The following is a 15,224-nucleotide window of genomic DNA, read 5'->3' on the forward strand; positions in this document are numbered from 1 at the left end:
ACAGCCCATGTGCCACCTCCAAAACTGAGGAGCCTAGTGGGGGGGGGGGTGCTGGGCTGCTGGAGGGTTTGGCTGGATTTGAAATTCTGTACGGGGGAGCGGATGGTGAGGAAGGAGTGCCAGGTACCAGTACGTGAAGCAAACCCAAGACCATCATACTATGGCCCTAGGAGCTGTATCTTGCCTTTGTTTCCCCCGAAGTCCATTAGCAGGGAATTCTGAAAGTTGTCTGGGTTATTAAAGAACTCAGCTGACAGTTTGCTTTCTAGTAAATAAAGCCAACACCTGGCTTTTTGGTTGCTCCCTGTAATTGACATAAGCCAGAAGGAGGAGCTACCCAGTCTAAAAAGGATAGAACAGCACTGAGCATGGATTCGTCCAACCTCTCTGGAGCTCCCGTTCCAGGAGTATTCTTCTCTGCAGGTGTGGTGAGAGGAGCCAGGCAGGTCTCGGGGAGTGCAGTGCTCAGAGCCGCAGGCCCTGCACAGGTGCTTGCCCCCCATGGAGGGCCTGCCGTCTCATGCGGCTAGCCTCTACCCTGGGTGGAGAGCTGCTAGCTTGCCTTGCCCATGGCGCTGCCCTTGATGAGCCTGAAAGAGGCTGTGGGAGTGGTTGAGAGTATGCATGTTGCTTTCTTGAATCGTGGCGTGTGTGCCACCGTGTCACGTGAGGACAGCACAGTGTTGTTTCTAAAAATGCCTTCACACGCTCTTTGCTCACCAAACCAAGCATTCCACAGTGAGTGAATAAAAACCGCTGGGAACAGTGAAGAAAAGGAGATTACAAATAAAACACAACACACAGGGAAATACAGCAGAGGAGCCCTTACCTGTGGTGAGTCCACACGTTCGTAGACACCCAGCCTGAGGTCCTAACTGGCCAATTCAGGGAGAAAACTATATGGCTTCTGTACAGTATTTTGATAACCCCTTCTTCACCATCAGAAACACAGTGTTACCGTGTTTTTATTTTAGTGTCACTTGGTATTATTCGTTAAGTTTTGTACATTTATCCAGCTCACAAATTTTTGTGTATTTTTTAAAATTTATGTTGAATTATTTGATAGAGATATACAATATTTTTTCAATATTATTTCAACTTAGGAAAAGAAAATCAAATATGAATGAAGTAAAAAATGAAACTGTTGTCAGCCTAAAATGATCTCTTTTGCCATCTCTCGGGGCCCAGTTCTTCTCTGCTACCTGGTCCTGGTGTAACTGAGAAGTTAAGATGTAACAAATGATTATGGTTACTAACTCATTATCTAGATATTCCTTTTTACTTTCTGGTATATTAGAGTGGCCAGAGCGAGGTACCTGAAATTTCTAAACTGTCATCCAGCTGTTTTGATCTCTGTTAACGGCTGTATATAACCATATAGCCTTTATCTTGGGTTCTAAAAACCTCCTGGCTGATCCTTGCTTGTACCCCTTTATCTGGCTTTTCAACTTAAGAGTCTTACGATCACTAGAGACAGCCCCTGATGTTTATTAATGAAGGACCTTGAGTCAGCCCAGAATGAACCCACCCCAATTCTAAAACTATCGTGCTAGAAAAAACTGGATCTAATCAAAATTGGCCTGCCTGACATGCATAGTAGCTTAAAATTTAACCTATAAGTGACCTACTAAAAATCATGTCTATCATATTAAAGCTGCCATTTTGCAAAGCTGTAATCAGCCTTTCCGTGATCAATAATTAGACCATCTCTAACCTCATCATCTTGAGCCATTGTGCTCACTATCCTAAAACCTGCCCATCTATTGATACTATAAAACTATCAATAACTGGAGTTCAGGGGACAGATCTTAAGACTGAGAGGCCGTCTGATCTCCTGCTTGCAAGAAACTCTCTCTTTGAAACCCTCATGTCTCAGGAATTGGTCATTTGAGCACATTGGGCAGAGAACACCTGCTTTTCACTGGTATCAGTGTTGCTTATTCTGAGACTCAGATCCTGTCAGAGAAGTTGAGTATGCATAAGGGAATGCCTGGAAAGTTATGAGTGAGGACAGAGAGGGAAATAGTGTGTCTTGAGTGTTGACGTTCAGGGGACTCTGAAAAGGAGGGGGGGAATAATATCTCAATAAACATGACAAAATTAAATTAATATATGTAAATGTGCTTTGAGAATGAGAAACTTTAAGAATTGAAGGATTGTGCCTTTTGTTAGAATTTGGTGGCAGCTTGGATTAATGTGCTGCGTGTTCTGTTTTGTGCTCTGGAAAGAGCAGGGAACTCGGGAAGGCCTTTTTCGGGTCCTGACTTACCTCGGTGGCTGCATGACCTGGAGAGCCCAGGTCCTGTCTGTCGTTCCTCAGCACCCAAGGGTGCCGGCGTGAGGACCAGAGGAGCGCTGCAGGAGGTGGGAGGCGTCACGTACGGTAACGTCTTCCCGGGAGGTTTCCTACAGTGTTGGCCAGGTGACCTCCTGGGCAGGGCCATTCCTGGTCTCCTCCTCTCTGGCTTTTCTCCCAAGGTTCAGAAGCATCCTGAGAAACTTGATTCTTTACGGGAATTGGGGGCAGATACCAATTAAGTTCTGGAGGAGCAAGATGCTATAAAAGACTGCAGGGAGGGGTGATGGGAAGAGATGCTGTTCTGCGAAACAGGAGGTATGGGTGCCATCTTGAGTTGCCACGTCCCATAGTCCCTGCAGTGAGAGCTGTGCTGCCCAGGGGTCTCCTGGGAAAGGATTTTGGTGTTGTCAGCCTTGCCTTGTTACACAGTACGCTATAGAGCCGTGTTTAGCTTATTTTTTCTGTACGTCTCTTTATTTCATTCCAGTGAGAAAAACGACTCTAGGGAGCTTCCTGCCTCTGGGGTCCTCTGCCCCCTGCTGACCATCTAGGGAGGTGCAGCCGTGTCCCCTGTTCTCTGCCCTGCTCAGTGCTCACCTTTCTTGGAACCTGTGGCTTCTGACCAGGGTTGTTTTGACCAAACAGCTGCTGGATGGACCTGAAAGTGACCATTTCTTGCCTCTACCAGGCGAGTGTGAAAGTGGAAGGGAGGGAGGGAGAGGCCTTCTAGAGTTAGTGAAGATTGTTTTCTTCCTGAGATTATTCCTATAGCACCATCATATCAAGTTAACATAAACCTCAGTTCATTTTGTGGGAGTTTTGTTTGTGGTTGATTTATAGTAGTTTAAAAGGTCAAAGCCAAAGGAGTTATACCTAATTTTATGTACATTTCAATAATATTAAAATTTGGCTAACATTGGGAGTGCTTTCACTTGAATCTCTGAAGAAGCACCTGCCAGGGGCTAGGGAAAGTTGTGATGAATCGAGACGGGTCCAGCCCCTGCCTGGCTGGCCCACTTGGCGTTGCTTGTGACTTTGGCCAGCCCCGGCCCCTGGAGCCCCTCACTAGAGGGAGACCTCCTGGAGATGGGAGAGAAATCATTCATTCCATGGGTTAGAGCTAGAGGATGTAGAGTTGATGTTTGCTGTCTGCCACAGGGCTCACTCACCCTGATGCCTCGTTGATTTGCAGGGCTGGGGAGGTGGGGGCTAGGGATGGAGGGTGATAAATGGATAAGGAGTCCAGAAGGTGTCAGCTGTGCTGCTGACCTTGGCGTCCCCTGCCAGCTCAGCCACAGTCCTGCTAAAGTTTCGAAGTCGGCCTGGAACCTTTGGAGCAACTTGCCTTTCACTTAAGCTCATCTGAGGTGGTTCTCCAGCTTGTCCCACCATGTCCTGGCTGTGATGTGCAGTGTTGTGGCAGGATAGCAGGAGAGTCCAGAGCCTGCCTTCCCACGACAGTCCTGGCGCTGAACCCCGGGAGTGGAGGGGATGAGAAGGGCCTCAGGTCAAGGCAAAGGAAGATGCCTGCTGCTGGTAGGGTGTGGGGGCTCCCTGGGAGGGCCCTGCTCCTTGCACTGTAGCCCTGAGGAGCCCCTAGTAGTTGAGGGCATAGTCACCCCAGCCAGACCCACCCCAGAGGGGTGGAGGAGAGAATTAGAGTCCTGGGTATTACCCTGAGGCTGGAGAAACACAACAGGGGGAAGAGGTGAAGCAGGGGACTGGACAGGCCTCACAGACTTGCTTTTTGGGCCAGAGAGAAAGGGAGAGAAAGCACAGCCTCAGGCTATGGACAGGACACATCCCACCTGGTGCTGGGGTTTAGGGCCTCCCCTCCCAGCCCCCAGCCATGGAGGAGCCGAGTGGTCCCCCGCCTGCTGTCTTCCAGTGTGTCCTTGGGAAGGGGGTGGGTGCCTGGCCTGTGATGGTGCTCCCCTCCAGAGGCCTGAGGGCCTTTGCTGATCCCCAGTCCAGGGGAAGCAGGGACACGCTGGCTCCCTCCCCTCCTTGGCTCCTGGTCCTCCGGGCACTGTGTGTGCTGTTTGACATTGCCGAGCAGCTTCTTCAGCCCCTTTGTGCACCTATTTGGAGATTCTTGTGGTGTTTTTGAGAGCAGAATCATGTTGGAGGGTTACATATTGTTGCCACATTTCACAAAGCTCACATTGGAGGACCTTCTGGCAACCCAGCAGGTGAACTTTCAGTGGATTTGCTGAGGGCCTCGAGAGGCTGGGTGCCTGCAAAGGTGAGGAAGAGGCTGTTGTCAGAGTCCATGGCTGCTGTGATTCGCGCCATGGTCTGTTGTTTCGAGCACTATGAGGCAGCTCTCATGAGCAGCTGTGGGCCCAGCAGTGTTTTCGTTATCGTATGTGTACCTGGATCTGTGGTAAGCAGGTGATAAGTGCAGCCTCGTGCATGGGATCACGGGGTGGTGTGTAGAGTCACGGGGTGGCGCATAGAGTCACGGGTGACGCATGGGTGTGTGGAGTCACGAGGTGGTGCGTGGGGTCACGGGGTGATGAACGGGCATGTAGAGTCATGGACTGGCACGTGGAGTCACAGGGTGGTGTGTGGATTCATGGGGTAGTGCGTAGAGTCACGGGGTGACGCACCGGCAAGTGGGCATGTGAAGTCATGGGGCGGTGCATGAGTGCGTGTCGGCGTGCAGGTGTGTGGAGTCACAGGGTGGCACTTGGGGTCACGGGGTGGCACACAAGTCCATGGAGCCATGGGGTGGTGCATGGAATCACGGGGTGGTGCATGGAGTCACGGGGTGACACGTGGGTGCATAGGGTCATGGCATAATGTGGCACATGGGATCATGGGGTGATGCGCGGATGCATGGGGTCACGGGTGATACGCGGGCATGTGGAGTCGCAGGGTGGCATGTGGATGCACTGGATCATTTTCCCCAAGCAGGAGCCTCCATATCCCTGGCTCCAGCGCCCGGGGCACCCCTGCCAGGAGGGGCGCAGCGGGCCAGCTCTCACGCAAGGGGAGGTTTCGGCCCCCGCGAGTGTGGCTCTCAGGTTGTTCACCATCCCTGTGTGTGTTAAATTTCTGTGGTGCCTTTTCTGACCAAACCTGTCCATCCAGGGTCCCCGGCCCTCGACACTTTGCTTGAGGTCTTCAGTTTAAGGAGAAATAGCATGAGATGGAGAAGTGAGAAGTGGCTGAAGGGGCATAAGAGGGCCTGTGTCAGGGGCTGCTGGAGGGCCCCCTACCTTTCCTTCCCTTTCATCTTCCTGAGTGCTCACGCCAAGCTTGCACTGGTCCCTGTGTCACTCAGCACTAATATTTTTCACTGCCTTTTTGGGCTGCTTATCTTCAAACTCATTCGTACAAAAGAACCCCCTGAAGGCTCCTGGTTTGCAGGTGAGCTGCAGATGGGGGCTGAGCTGAGCTAAAGCAGAAGCTTAGTTTTAGGAAGGACATGAAAGGAGGAAGCAAGGGGACCTCCCTCTGTTGTGGCCAGCCAGGAGCACCCGTGCACAGGAGGCCGGGACCCTGGAGGGCCACAACGCTACTGGAAGTACTCTCAGGCCTCATTTCTGCCATGCAGATACAGACTGGGGTGCTGGGGAGGGTGTCTAGAAAGCTGGAGCAGGGGGCTGGGTGTCAGAAAGGACAGAGCTGACAGGGTGCTGACACACTGGATCTGGGATGTGGGGGAAATTGGAGCCCATTGGAGTCCAGGAGGCCTGGTGGACTTTGTTTCTTGGGTGAAGCAAGTGGAAGGATGGAGCTGCCATTGATTGAGCTGGAAACACCCGGGAGTGGGGGGCAGCTGGGGCACCTGCTCCAGGTACTGTCCCTGCCCTGTCATCTAGAGGGAGAGCAATAGGCCCGGCCAAGCTGGCTGACCCTGCTGCCCGAGACCGGAGATGTATGTGGGTTAGGACAATATATTAGGTCAGTTACCGTATTCATTAAGCCAATGAAGCACACTAGCTGGTTAAATTGTGTTAACTTACTGCCACCATTCCTTGTCATTGGCAGAGACCAAGGCTTGGGGACATGGGAAGCAGGAGGTAAAAGACAGAACATCTTCCACTAAGAGAGCCCAGTGGTCCCCAATTTCATGTGTTTGTATCTGGAAGGAAAGGGACACGAACCACCGACACATTTTGTTTCCTTTGCTTGTTTTTCTAAGGCACGTTATTGTCCTGTATTTAAAGGCCACCCATCCTTGTGCAGGTGCTCTACTCACAGGAGACACGCCCTGGGGCCCGAGATCTGTGGATATGCAGGGAGCAGGGTCGGAAGACCCTTCTCAGGCCTTCACCCCATGGCAGTGACACCATGCCACCCCTCGGAACCTGGACCCAATGGGTGTCCTGCCTTGGGGGACAGAGCAGCCTGCCCCTTTTCCCCAGGGCTTGGAGACAGCGTGTCCTTCTATACTACCTGATTAGGGCTCAGGAATCCCTTCCCTTGTTGGAGGTGGGGAAATCGAGGTACAGAGATGCTGCTTCGTGGAAGGTCACACAGTGCTGCAGCAGCTGACAAGGCCTGATGTCAGAGACTCTGCTATGCTGTACTCTGAAACTGTCCTTGGGCCACACATTCCTACCGGCAGTCACTCAGCCTAGTACCTGGTTTGGGAAACTCAGTTACTGGAAAGTGAAGCAGAAACAAGGTGCCTGGAGCTTGGTAAAGGATTCTGGTTGGAAGAGTTAGAGGAGGTTGGAAGGTTGGGAAGAATTTAGGTGGACTTTGTGAGGGTAAAAGGCCTTTCTGGCTCACAAATGGCCCCAATAAAAGCAAAGCAGGGGCCCAGCCACAGGGAATTTGGGAAAAGCCATAGGGAAGGAGAGGGCTGGTATGGTTGGAAGCCTCTGTGTGCCAGGCTCTCTGAGGGTTTTTTAAACGTGTTTTTTACATATGTGCTTGATCCCCAACCCATCCTGGTGAGTTAGGGTTGCTGCTTCCCACCTGCATGGTGTGAAACCAGGGCTGAGAGGAGTTCAGTGGCTCTTACAGTCACACAAGAGAAGGGATTTGTCCAGCAAGTGGTCAGACACACGGTCCAGGCTGCAGAAAGGCAGACCGTGAGAGCCCTCCATGGAGCAGAGAGCCCAGGGCCTGGGGTGCTTGGGCATGACCTCCCTTAGGCCCTCCCTGACTCCCCTTCACCCTGACCTAGGGTCCTGGGACTTTTCGTGTCTGAGTTAGTACAGGAGACTCCGAGCAGGCAGCATTCCTTGCTTTTTATGGTAAAGAGGCATAGTTGACTTTGAGAGATGACGATCCTTCCTTGGCTTTTGTTTGAAACAGAAAAAAAGTAAAGACCTGCTTGTTCTCACTTTCATCATGCATCTTAGTGTGGGGAGGGGTGCTCAAGGGCTAGAGCAGACATGGGCAAAGAAGCCCCATCAGTGGGCAGGTTGCAGTCAACCCCCTCTTCCCCCTGCCCCTTTGCTCCGCTTTTGATGCCCATCCCCTCCCTACGACTCCTCTGCTTTCCATCAGGTGCCAATTTTTCCCCCACTAACATTCTCTTCTTCACCCTTTCTGGGCAGCCTTCCCAAGCTTATCTTATTCCAAGAAGCTGACTCGTAGGTTATTCTCGCTTCATAAGCTCCCTCCTTTGCCCCTATCCATTCTGTCCTTTTCTTTGCATCAGAATGATTTTTGGCACTTGAATTTCTGAGTTGCCATGTAGAGGCAAACTTTTTTTTTAAAGCTTTCTTGCCTGCCCTCCCTTCCTTCTTTAGTCTGCCTTGCTGTCTGTCTTTCTATCTGCTGGTTACCTTGTCCCCAGCCATCCTGCAGTCTCCGCTCCTGTCCTTTTGGATCGGCTTGGCCCTGCCCTCCCAACCCTCTGGTTGTAACTGCTCCAGCTCTGGTCCCTTTTGTTTGTGGCCTCAGTAGCTACACAAGGCAGCACCTCTCCGCCCTCCCGCTGCTGTGCCCCTGCCCTCAGGTTTCTGTCCAGACCATGGAATTGTATGCCGGCTTTCGTTCTCTTATTTGGAACTGAATCAGTGGCCCAGTTCCAATGCCCCGGTTGGGTTTGTAAGCCAGGTCTGGGTGGAGCCCCAGGCAGCCTCAGTTCCAGGCTGACTCCAGGCTCCCCTGGGAATTGGGGCTGATCTCTCAGGTGCCTAGTGGTAGAGATGGGGTCTCTTTCTTTCCTGGTTGTATTAGCAGCTCTAGGGCCACCACAGAGAACCTGGTTTCTTGACTTCAAGACCAGCTATAGAGTGTGTTTGGGGTGGTGGGGTCCAGTCTTGTCCAGAAGATATTGGGAGGTTGAGAAGATGTGTTCAGGATACTTCAGTACAGTTTAGCTTGGAGTTAGAGAGGGGACAAGAGAGCCATCTGGTCAACCACCTGCTGTTTTGTGCTTCCCTGTTCTCTTTCCATTTCCTGGAGTTACCCTGCCACTGTGAGCTCTTTTCTCATGAACTGATCTCTCATCCAGAGAACAAGCAAGCATTCTTTCTCAAGGATCGCTCAGTGAACATTAACTGTTGTTGTCATTTTAATTTTCATTAATAATTATAATCATTTGTTGAGTGCCTGGTATGTGCTAGACTTTAGTCAGGGCAACCAGCACTAGCTGCTCTAACATGCCCTAAGCTGAGGGGCATCATTCAAGGGAGGTTTATTTCTTACTCAAGCAAGTCCACTATAGTTTGTATCTGTGGAAGGGGCTGGGGCCAGGGCCTCTGCTCCCCAGTTTCATGGACCCAAAGTCCTTCCATCCAGTGGCTTAGCCATCTCCTTGGCCTGGAACCATCCATTCCCATCCATCGCATCCAGCCAGGAGTCCCGGGAAGAGAGAGTGAACTGGAAGGTGGTGGCTGCCTCTGTCCAGGCTGGCACTGCACTTATCCCTTGGTGACACGTGTCACTGGTCAGCCCTCAGTCACTCAGCTTCGGTAACTTGAAGGGGGTGGAAAGAGAAGTCTGTTCACAGGGGAGAGCAGGGAAAAGCCAGCTATTGGTGAGCAAGTGCAGCCCCTGCCGGAGACTTGGGGCCTGTTAGACATATGGGTCTGTGTTTAGGCTGGAGCTGGGCACCCAGGACCAGGGGAAAGAGGCAAGGAGCTTAAATCTGGCACTCGTAAGACAGGTCATACAAGAAAGTCCATTGTCATGGCCCATGGACTGTTTAGTCCATGTCGGGAACCTTTGGGAACACTACTGTTTGAGGAGTTCTTTCTACAGAAAAGGCTTCATGCAGGAAGGTGACATCTATTTCTCTAAGCTCATTAGTCATAGTAATTTTTGGTGCTGGTGAGTGGTGAGAAACTTTGTCAGTCAGTGATTTTAGCTGTTGTGGATTGGGGATTCTGAGAGAAAATTCTTCTTTCTGACTCCTCTTCCCATGGGGCTGCTGACTCACGCCCTGACTCACCCAGAGCTTCATTTTACTTTCTCTCTTGTGCTCTCAGTGCTTGGAGAGCAGAAGCAGTGACAGTATTTAGCCCATTTGCTTCTGACAGTGACAGCAGCGGGTGGGGTGGTGTTGCTAGGAGAGGATTTGGGCTTTTGCTTTGGGCTGATTCTGACAGTTCTCCATCTCCATGTGACCTTGAAAGTCACCCTGTTTGGGCTTTTGTGATCTCATTTGTGCAACTCAATTATAATGTCCCTTTCAGAAACCCCCAGTGTATGTGATGGATAAATGCAGAGCTCCTGTGCTTAGTCCTCCCTCCTTAACTCTAGCTCAGCAGCCCTGAGAAAGGTGGGCCTCCAGAGCCCCTTCCAGACTGAGATTTGGAGGTTCTCTCCAGAAACTTCTGACTGTGCTTGCAAGACCCCAGGAATGCCATGAACCTGTGTGAGTCATAACCCCGGCTTCCTCTCACTTGTGCCCCCAACCCCACTTGTGCTTCCCCCACTGCCATCCCACCTGCCCCTTCAGTCAGATAGAATCTGGGACTCACTGTCCATCTGTGACCTGCTGCTACTTTGCAGAAGGGTCACACCTCCCAGTGTGTGGAAAGGAGGCAGTTTATTTCCTGATGTTGCTTCTGTTTTTCTTCTTACCCCAAGAAACAACTGGGTTTCTTAACCCAGTTCTCTAAGCAACTCCCTTTGTCTTTGAGTGCAGTGTTTCTAATGAGCTCTGGTTTTCAAATGGAGCTGAGAGGAAAACTAGGAAATTGGGAATATAGGGATCCTTGGTGAATTACCTTAAATTAATGAGACTAATAAGGGAAATCAAGTTCATTTGTGCAAACTAGCTTGCTCTGCTGGTTCTTGATGGCTTAAATTTCAGATTCTAATTAAATGCCCCCAAATAACTCTAAATGGTTTCTAAGGTTTCTCTAATCTGTGAACACTATCACGTGTAAAATTAGTCCACAGATGTTCCCCTTTAAGCACAAACCACCGTCCTCAAGGGAAGGGGCTGGGGCAGGTGGCTCTCTACTGCAGTGCAGGGGCCCTGGAGGGGGAAGAGCAAAGAGGGTGAGAGTAGATGAGTTTGGGACCTGTCTGGGGCTGGCAAGATGTTGCGGTACACATGGGGCTTTCTGGTGGGGCGGGGGGTGCCTCCATCATCTTGTAAAAGGTATGATTAGCCATTGAACACGAACTGAGCCAGGGAACAGGGCAGGGTGATGCATTTCCGGAGAGAGGCTGGGAAGAGGCTCCCAAGGGAAGAACCGTTTCCTCCAGCTGAATTCAACTCCCAGGGTGCCAGTTCTGTGCAGCCAGTAAGGGCTGCCGCTTTCTATGTTGCGAGGGAACGAGTAGATGAAGAAAGAAAAACAGTCCCCATGACAGGGCCTGAAACATGGCCACGTGTGGATACAGTGTCCTGCTGCCCCCCTCCCTCTAGCCTTGTGCATGCTGTAGGCAGAGCACAGGTGGACTAGTCACTAAATTACACGTGGCACAAAAGGATCATAAATTTTTTTTTGAGGTTGCTGTGTTGTCTTTATTAGAACTATTACAAGAATTAAGTAAACTTTTTATTGAGGTTTGAGGATTATTTGTTTACAGCTCAGTGAATTTTTACACATTAAATTTACTCATGGAACTGGCTCCCAGATAATAGAACGTTCCCAGAACCATAGAAACCCCCCTTCTGCCTTCTCGTGGAATCCGGCACTCAAAGAGCACCCTCCCCTGACTTCCAGCCCCACAGATTCATTTGTGTGTTAGATCTGCTTCAGCAGGGCCTTGTGTCTACTTACTCCCTTGGTGCTGTCTCTGAGATTCACCCCGTTTTTCCGTCGATTGGCTTTGGGTATCCTTCCAGTTTCTCACTGTGATGAATGTTACTGCTCTGAAATTCCTTCCACACCTTTTGGCAAGCGTGGGGATGCATTTTTTTTTTTGGGGGGGTGCATGGTCCTGAAATCAAACCTAGGTCTTCCACATGAAAGGAGGGCATTCTAACCACTGAACTAACCATGCACCCTGGGGATGCATTTCTGATAGCAATTCCTTCCTGTTTGTATACCAGTTAAAGGCAGGTATTTACCTGGCTTGTGTAGACCTTGACACACTGCTTTGCATAGTGGCTGCACATGTAAGACTTCACCAACAGTGTCTCTGAATTCCATCAGTACCACACCCCTTGCCAACACTTGGTATTGTGGTTTTCCTTTTAACTGTTCTGGAGGTATCTTGTGGTTTTCATTTGCATTTCTGCTTGACTGATAGGAGGTTGAGCCTTCTGGACACTGTCGCATGTGCTTGCCCAGGGCAAGTGTTTCCTTTGCTTTCAGCCTTTGCTGTTCGAAGTCATGCCCAAGAAGCACCTTCATCCAGTAGTCTTTCCTGTGTTCTGGATTCTTGGTGAGAATTTTGTTCATTAATGTCTACAAACTTGGGTAAATAATTCCCAAGTGCTTTCTGAAATGCTTATACCACTTTGAAATTTTATCAACAACATAGGAGAGGCTTATGCCAGTTTTTCCAGGCCTCTGACAGTGAGTAGTCCCATTGAAAGAACAAACCTCCTTTGGAGGACTAATTTAGGTGAATATAGGTTTATTTGGCATGGCTTCAATTATTATTAATGAATTTGGTCACTTTCCCAAAATGTTTACCCAATGTATTTGTCTTCTGTAATTCATATCTTTTGCCACTTGGATTTTTAGTGAGTCTTTTTGATAATTGGGTACAAACATTACTGTCAAATACAATGGTATTATTGCAGGGATTTCTCCATCTGTTTGCCATTTGTGTTGTGTATGTTTTGATGAACAAGACTTCTGATGTCAGCAAACTGGTGAGTAACTTCTTTGAGACTCCCTCTCTGCGTGGTTGTCAGGCTGAAGGTCACAGCCTGCAGGGGAAACTGAGTCCATTTGAGAGTTGCATGAACTGCTCTTGCACACCACTGCATCCCAGACCCTGGCAGGCCCAGGTGCTCATGAGGTCGGCCCACATTCCCACAGCAGAGCTGGGACTGAGTCAGGCCCCAGGGCTGTTGTGTTATACGTGAAGGTGTCAGGGCCAGACAGCAGCTGTGGGGTGTGCTGACCTTAGAGTTTCCAGAGCCTTCCCGTTTTTGTACATTTAGTTTGAATATGATGAACTAAAGCAAAAGGCAGAATATTAGAAGGGCCTGGCTTCTTTCAGGACTTGCTGTCTGTGAGCAGGAAGACCAGGACTCAGGTTCCTTTCTCTTCATTTCTCCTAACTGATACCCCAGCTGCCCTCTTGGTTCCTTTGGGCTGATCCAGACATCCCAGCGGAATACCCGTGGAATGGGATGTGGATAGGAGTGTGCATTTTCTGTTTCTCATTCTTTGGAGCTTTGATGGAAACCTTTGTTACTTGATTCGAAAGGTGAGATTGGAGTGTGGAGCCCAAGTGAACCTGGAGTTGCTCCTGGCCTCCCCATATGCTAGGCATCATAATAAGACTTGCTTTCTCAGGATCCTTGTGTTTGACAGGCCTGTTAAGTTTATGTTTGTCTGTTTTCAGATGATGGATTTGGGTGTGCTTCTGTGACGAAATGCCACGTGTCTCTACTGGTCCATGAACAAACATGTCTCGTAAGTAGCTCAGAGAACTAATGTCAGAGCAGGAACCTAGGTCCCTCAGCTGCAGAGGAGCTGGCATGCTTTCAGGAGATGGGTGGGTGGGTGGGGGCTCTCTGGGTACAGGAAGGCCTTTGAGATGAGTGTTTAAAGCCAGGCTTGTAACTCGGCCTCACTATCGTAGCTTATCAAAGGTTGGTTCCACCTGGGAACTGCAGGAGCTACAGTGCACAGGGTGAGGAACTGTGAAACTCACATCTTGCCTGCTTCTTGGAGCCGAGTGTGAGCTCTGTCTGAACATCTGTTTGGGGCATTTGGCCTAGAGCCTTCCCTGCACACAGCACAGACTTAACCCACTTGAGTGAGGCCCATGTTACCCCCCCACGGCCTGCAGGGAAGGTGTAGCGCTCTGGGAAGAGGGGCAGGTTGGGGGTTTGGCAGTGTGTGCCTCTGTCTCTCCAACCCCTGCTCTGCTGTTAACCCACCCAGTGGGGAGTGAACCTTTTTGTGGAACTCTTTCCTCTTCTAACAGTCGTGGTGCTGGATTGATTTAAAATGTTAAAACTTCTCTGAGCATTTTGCCAACTGAAAAGCCTCAAAAAAGAAAATGATAATTTCAAAAGCCATACTTTATTGTTATATTTAAACCACCATTTTAGATGTGGTCTGTCTTCCTTGAAAAGAAAGGATGTTTTCTATGCAAGCCCATGGGTGGACCGTGTGGGTGGGTGGGGGTATGAGTGTTGGGGAGTGGGCAGGGAGTGGTGCCAAGAGGACAGCAGGCCCAGTACGCCTGGCTTCCCCCTCACTTGCTGGAGGAGCCAGGCTCCACTGTGTCTTGCCCATCAGGCCACACGTTCCCTCCATGAAAGCACAGTTTCTTGGGGCTATCGCTCCCATGGCTTCTTACCAAGATGTGCACCTGTTTCTCAGGGCTCCTGCCGCCTTAGGGCCTAAGGCTTGGTGACAGCATTTCCCTGGGAATCCAGCGTGGTCCCCAGAACGAGAGGCCCTTCCTTTCCCATGCCATCATGACGGCAAGAGAGCACAGCCCTCGCCACGGTACCCGGGCCCGGGCTATGCAGCGAGCTTCTACCATCGACGTGGCGGCTGACATGCATGCCCTGTCCCTCGCAGGTGAGCCACCCTGGAACTGGGCCGGCCCCTGTTCTGAGCAACACACCTCCCTCGCAGTGACTCCCCCAGGCCAGAGGACACCTGCTGTGATGTCCAAGGGTTGAAGCAGGGGACAGGGAGTGGCAAGGTCAGCTCTCTTGCTAGGAGTTCCTTCTGCTGGACCTGGACCCCTGCCCATTCTCCAGTGTTGTGGGCATCTCCAAGGCTCTTTGCCAGCAGATAACAAGATAGTATCTGCAGTACCCACCTGGCATGTGCCAAGCTAGGATGGAAGCCCGCTGCTGTGGTTGTGGTGACCCAAGGAGGAGGGCTGTTTGGTCTTGATGCCCAAGACTCTTAGCACTTACAAAAGCAAAATGTTTAGAAAGTGAAGGAATTATCTCATTTAATAGTTTTTTGGTGGTGAGGGGTTTGGGAGCAGAATATTAGTTTTTGCATTAATTCTAGAAGTAGGGAAAAGTTTATTAAGGGTGATTTTTGTCTTTTCTTTTCTCTTCAGGAAATATACAGGACCCAGATGAACCCATTTTAGAATTCAGCCTTGGTAAGTGGTGTTTTTAATTTTTTGTTTAGTAGCAAAACAAAACAAAAGACACTATCACTGTCACAGGTTAATTTCAAAGAACTCACTGCTGTGTCACCCTCCCCCCTGAAGTGTTCTACAAGATGAAGCCAGGTTGCAGGTGTAGACTTCCTGTCGGTGAGGCAGCCGCTGAGCCATGTGCCCACAGTTTGCATCTCCTCAGTGTGGGGACCCCTCTTCCTGTCTGGTGATGTGTTCCCCCCACGCTGGCAGTGGGGGACACATAGGGAGGTGAGCTTAGCCCAAGTGG

The 15,224-nt window shown here is 50.3% G+C and overlaps 1 protein-coding gene across 13 annotated transcripts in view; it reads left to right on the forward strand.

Moving 5' to 3' along the window:
* INPP4A (inositol polyphosphate-4-phosphatase type I A) overlaps window positions 1-15,224 on the forward strand; it is a 136,614-nt gene that overhangs the window by 49,464 nt on the left and 71,926 nt on the right. For 11 of the 13 annotated variants that reach the window (XR_013164145.1, XR_013164143.1, XR_013164144.1 and 8 more), the window contains 3 exons: window positions 13,199-13,269; window positions 14,188-14,391; window positions 14,891-14,935. Coding sequence is in view for 5 of the 13 variants with exons in the window: in XM_077133820.1 (XP_076989935.1) it covers window positions 14,286-14,391; window positions 14,891-14,935 (151 nt within the window). In the remaining 8 variants the exon portion in view is untranslated. Of the gene's footprint in view, window positions 1-8,094; window positions 10,092-10,162; window positions 13,061-13,198; window positions 13,270-14,187; window positions 14,392-14,890; window positions 14,936-15,224 lie in introns of those variants that run through there. The other 2 variants (XR_013164147.1, XR_013164146.1) reach the window with 2 other exon arrangements.

Source organism: Tamandua tetradactyla, chromosome 17 (assembly GCF_023851605.1).
Source record: "Tamandua tetradactyla isolate mTamTet1 chromosome 17, mTamTet1.pri, whole genome shotgun sequence".
NCBI classification, from domain to species: domain Eukaryota; kingdom Metazoa; phylum Chordata; class Mammalia; order Pilosa; family Myrmecophagidae; genus Tamandua; species Tamandua tetradactyla.